This window comes from Centroberyx gerrardi, chromosome 16 (genome assembly GCF_048128805.1).
Source record: "Centroberyx gerrardi isolate f3 chromosome 16, fCenGer3.hap1.cur.20231027, whole genome shotgun sequence".
NCBI lineage: Eukaryota > Metazoa > Chordata > Actinopteri > Beryciformes > Berycidae > Centroberyx > Centroberyx gerrardi.
In genome coordinates, this window is record NC_136012.1 from 21,344,027 (window position 1) to 21,350,026 (window position 6,000).

Genomic DNA, 6,000 nt, shown 5'->3' on the forward strand with positions numbered 1-6,000 from the left:
ACTGAATTCACAGCTTTCTCCCTCTCTATCTCGCTGTCACTCTATGCCTATAGCTATGTTTCCATCCAACTGTCGAGCGAATATTCAAGCAAACTTTTAAAATGCTGCAAAAACTAGAATGCGCATGAGGTGTGTTATCTTCAACAAGGGAATAACTCTACCTTCCTGTAAAACTTGAACTCAGCTTAACCCCTAGCTCTCACAACCGCAGACAGAATCTGCAAACATATTGCCCAATGGAAAAGATGATTCAGACAAAACATCCCTGCAGATACCAGTTCCAACAAAAATATACTTGAATTTGGCTCATGCATAAATATGAAATGCTTTTATTGTGACGATTGTCAGCAGGAATGGATATCCTCCTTGCACTTTGGAGGAAGGAGAAATCAAAGCATTGCCAAAGTGAGCTGGTGATGTGTGTGCCTCGAAAACTCACTGCCTTGTAACACAATTCTCCTACAGGGCCTGCAGATAACTGTGCGACACTCATCAGAAATACCAAGCAACCATGGCTGGTGTCATCATGGAGGTCCATTACAGAACTTGCTGTGCACAAATAATGGATAAATATGTACCGACCAAGCTACAAACTGAGAGATATCTCAAACAGATAGTTGTGTGGGTGTAGTTCCATTAGTTCTATTAGTTAGCTGGCTAACTAGCCACCAAGCTAATGTAGCAAAGCAACTGGTGTTAACTAACCACAACTACTAACGCTAGCTGCTAGCTACTTAACCATGGACGCCTAACTTTGAGTAAATGTGGGGGGGTTGGGGTCTCAATGCTACATTAGAGAACCCAATTCATTTAAAGAGATGATTCATTCTAAGATACCAACTTCTCAATGTTTTTTTTTTTCTTTATAATGTTAGATATGTTAGCAAGTACAGAAAAAAGTCAATCACCTTGTTTGGTAACAACAGATTTCATAGGCTATATTGCCAAAAAAAGACAAATAAGCCAGTTACAGGAAAACATTATTAATTCATTTTGAATATTATAGTTCTCATCTTTTTGTTCTCCAACATTATCCTTTTGCTTTGGCATCCTACCTGTTGCTGCTGCTTTTCTGTGCTGACACTGCTAACAGACCATCTTCAATAATCTGTTGAAAACATCTCACTTCAGTTTTGCTAGATAGCTGCCAAAGAGAGAGACCTTCGGCACAGAACACGAAATGGAACGTTAGCCAACCTAGCTTACTCTCAAAAACAACAGTTGTTGGCTAGCTAGCTAAACGTCAGGTCACATAACTTTTTGCCTTTCACCTCTGGTGTTTACACAGTTAAGGTCTTCAGAGAAACATAACTGTTCGTTTTTTTTCTTTTCTTTGCCCATACATTTTGCAATGTCATCTGGCGTTTCATGGTTCAAACTATTGCTGTCACTTCATTCACGATCGCATCGTCCCATCTCTGTGTTGTACGTAGTGTAGGCTATTTTTAAGCGCAGGTTGGAATATACCACTTGTGTTGGAAAGGGGGTGTAGCAATCCAAATGCAACTATGCTATTTAAATGCAGACAGAGCAGATATGTTGCTTCATTTTTAAATAAATAGTCGATTGCAAATATTATATTGATGAAATATTCGAGTTTTACTAAATTTTGACTTTTAAAAAGGATGAAAACTGGAGGGCCCTCCTAATTTCCAAGTGGAGGGGCACCTGCCTAACGTGCCTAATGATGTAGGCAGTGATGGTTAGCTGACCAGTTAGCTAGCTAACAGGCTGACAGTATCTAAACAGAATCCATCAGATGTATCAGTGGGGAAATTATTAGTTTAGTGTCAAAAACTGCACAGAAATTAGCCATGTCTACTCTATTGAGTTGTTTAGAAATGATGTTCTCAGCCGTTGTTGTCAGGAGCTGAGGTCCTCCAATATTGCTGCCAGAGGGCACGTTACATCAAAGCCCTCTATAAAAGTAGTTACAAAGTCTAGCTGATTTTTAGGAGATACAAAGTTTTTCCAGGACACTGCCAGTACACAAAGTGTGTACTCTCTGACCTCTTCTCATGCTACAGTATCATAAATCCTCTGTACAGGGAAACATGGAGGCAAGTCTTCCTACAAGCTGTCCACCTGTCATTTCAAATATTCTTTCCCACATAGAGGGTCATAAACATGCAGGTGTGTGTGTATGTGGAAAGTGTTGTGTATGCACTGACACCTCAATTCTGTTGACTAGAACCTGCGTGTGAGCTGACGGACACATACACACACACCCATGCATGCACACACACACACACACACAGGCGCACAGACAGCGGCAAGAAGTTTGTGAGATTCCAATGTGATGTGTAAAGCGGATGGACTTGTTGAAAATCATCCAGGTACACTGAGTGTGTGTGTGTGTGTGTCTGTGTGTGTGTGTTTGACAAAGTGGACAGACAGCTTTAGGAAGACAAATGTGTGTTTGTGTGTGTGTATGCTTGACAAGATGGACAGACAGCGGTAGGAAGTCAAAGGTGAGTGCATGTTTGGCGAAATGGAAAGACAGCAGTAGGTAGTCACATATGTGCATGTGTGTTTGTGTGTGTGTGTGAGAGAGAGAGAGAGAGAGAGAGAAAGACCCTCAAGGTGACACCTGGTCTTTCACTTACACACACTCTCTCTCATCTTACACTGATGCCAAAACAACACACACATGCTCGCATACACACACACGTACCACAGGCCATGTCATGAGGTTGCACTTGCACAGACAAATATATACAGTTTATACAGTATGCACACATTCAAGAATAAGATGGTACAGAAGAGGGGGGGTAACAGACAACATATGGACAACCACACACACACACACACACACACACACACAGCGGTGATGTAAGACACTGTACTTACAGTCTCTCGAGCAGTTTGAGATCCTGGAAGGCTCCTCTCTCTATAACACTGACCTGGTTGTCCTCCAGATGACTAGAGAGAGAGACATAGAGAGAGAGAGAGAGAGAGAGAGAGAGAGAGAGGAGTAAGACAGAGGGGGAGGAGGAAGACAAGACAAGAAGAACAAGTGATAGTTACTATCATTATACAAATACAGAATTCAATAACACTAACATACCAACAAACCAACATAAATATTATGTGACACTTCAGTGCAAGACAGTAAAGACAGGGGAGCAAAAACAGTGAATATCAGAAGATTAAAAAATGCAGAACGGCAGAGCAACATTGCACAGGTACAGTAGGCATTACTTTAAAATGACTAAATTTAAGTTCAGTTGATAGACAACCACATAATTGGGGGTGTGAGTGCCTGGATAGTAGTTGTGTGTGTGTGTTGTGTGTGTGTGTGTGTGGGGGGGTTATTGACTCTCCCCAACCAGATTGCCCCGGTTTGTCTGGTGATGAGAACCACGGAAAAAATAGATAAATCTCTTTTTCTGGCCAGAGCAAAGAGCGAAATCAGGCGCTAGGTGTTTGCCAGAGAAAGATAGAAAGGGGAATTAGAACATCCAGAGAGTTGCTTTCATTTTTAAATTGGTTGTATAAACAAGCAATCAGTGTATTGAACAAATTGGACAGAAATGAGTCAGGCGCGAACAAGACCCGACCAAAAGTTTAAGAAACGCAGCATTTCACAAATGTCACGATCTCGCGAGCCAACACAAACAATTAACAGCCCATCCCTCTTCCCTCTCTCAGTGGATATCTTCCCCGTCTCTCTTCTGTCATTCCAATGCTGCTCCCAATGTAATGCATATTCCCCTTTTTCCCGCCCTGCTCTGCGTGTGTTGTCATGTTTTCAGGGCGATCTAAGGTTTTCCAGATGGGACAGAGAGAGAGAGAACATCTCCGCAGATATGTGTGTTTAGATTTTCTGTCTGAAGACGTTAAGAGTGACATCTCAGGAGGGGGAGGAGGGGAGAGAGAGAGAGAGAGGAAGAGATGGGAGGAGAGAGGAAGGGAGAGAGGATTGGTAAGAGAGGAAAGGGAAGCGAGGATGGAGAAAGTAAGGGAAAAGGGAGGGAAAGGGAGAGACGGGAGGGGGAGGTAGGGAGGAAGGAAGAGAGGGGGGGCAAAGGGAGCGAAGAAGGGAAATGGGATGAGAGGAAGGAGAAAGTAAAGGAAAAGGAGAGGAAGCTGCAGAGAAAAAGAGATGGAAAGAGCGAGAGAGAGAGAGAATAGGGAGGAAAAGAGAGCCAGAGAGAGTGAGATAAAGAGAGAGAGAGAGAGAGAGAGAGAATAGGAAGGAAAACAGAGAGCTAGAGAGAGTGAGACAGGCAGAAAGAGAGAGAGAATAGGAAGGAAAAGAGAGAGCCAGAGAGAGTGAGACAGGCAGAAAGAGAGAGAGAGAGAAAGAGAGAGAGAGAGAGAATAGGAAGGAAAAGAGAGAGCCAGAGAGAGTGAGACAGGCAGAAAGAGAGAGAGAGAGAGAGAGAGAGAATAGGAAGGAAAAGAGAGAGCCAGAGAGAGTGAGACAGGCAGAAAGAGAGAGAGAGAGAGAGGAAGCAGAGATACAAAGAGAAACAGACCCAGAATGACAAGACGGATGGAGTGAGAGAGATAGAAGAAGACAGACAGAGCCAAGGCAGACTAACGGAGCTCTATCAAACCGGAGCGAGGTGGAGAGACGCTGTCTGGCCTGCCATGTGGAATCGGACTTGTTTTGGCATGACCTCGCTTATAAATATTCTTTCAAAGAAAATGTTTAGACATGCGGCTGTATTTCAGCCATTAATCCACGGCTTGTCATATCAGTTAGTCAGACACACACACACTCTGACACTCTGTTGGACGCACAGACTGAAACTTACACGAGACTGGAGGATACCAGACTCACACACACACACACACACACACACACACACACACACACACACACACGTATACATGCACATGCACAAATACACACATGCAAGAATGCACGTGCATGTATACACTGATTCTAATCTATCGGTGATAAATTATAGACAGGCTTAATCCAGCATGTTTGTTCCAGCACACACACACACGCAAACACACACACAAAGGCAAACTACAAGTCATGACAGTTGGAGCAAAAAGTCAAAACTACTAACACTAATGATTGCAAATACACCCACATGCACACACACACACACAAACAAACACAGGCACAAATACATACACAGAAATGCAAGCAGATACATACGCTAACAATAAGGCAAGCATGCTGATACAAACATATACGCTGATATGCAAACACGTCAAGTGTATACACAGGTATACAGATATGTACTGGGACAACCACATACACACACACAAGCACGCAAACACTAGCAAGCACACACACAAACAAGCAGGCATATACATACACAAGCATACACAAGAGCAAATAGATATACACACAAGTATACACACTATTCGCACACTCCTGATCGTAATCCGTCAGTCATAAATTATAGCCAGCCTTAATCCGGCATGTTTATTCCAGTGTAGTTGCATTTTCTCCCTCCTGCTAAAAAGCATAGCTCACAAACTCTGGAGAACGCTCTAAATCACGACGTAACTTTGAGTAACTATCAGAGTTTATTTGTCCAAATGAGGGATCAACCGCACGCTGATTTATTGAATGAAGTTTATAAAGGCAAGGGCTCCTAAGCCAAACACATTACGCTGGGAGTCAGTGTTGGCATACCGTTAGGATGAGGTATTGTTTTTATATTGGTGCGTATCAGGCATTAGTCATAGACGGAGAGAGATGGAGAAAACAGAGAAAATGTATTGATTTCATGTGTGAGGCCTGATGTGTCTAATAATTCTTTTATTCGACAGTATTAAACTTTTTTTTTTGACCCATATCAAAAGCCGAATGATGTCATACTACCTTGCGGCAAACTCAGTGCACTTGGACTCTTTGAATAAATTAAAGGAATACTTCAGGGGATATTAAATTCACTTGTTGTTGAAACACAACGGGTGAAACCACATTACGTAACTTTCCCAGCCAAATGTTCAATATCTAGCACACGTTTTCACCTACATCTAAATTTGTTTGGAATTGACCAATTCTGCCACAATCTGGAAGAAATC

General features: G+C 42.5%; 1 protein-coding gene across 1 annotated transcript in view; it reads right to left on the reverse strand.

Moving 5' to 3' along the window:
• The window catches only part of slit3 (slit homolog 3 (Drosophila)), a 268,893-nt gene that overhangs the window by 241,697 nt on the left and 21,196 nt on the right, over positions 1-6,000 (reverse strand). The window contains exon 3 of the mRNA XM_078289056.1: positions 2,851-2,922. Within this exon, the coding sequence (XP_078145182.1) occupies positions 2,851-2,922 (72 nt within the window). The remainder of the gene's footprint in view (positions 1-2,850; positions 2,923-6,000) is intronic.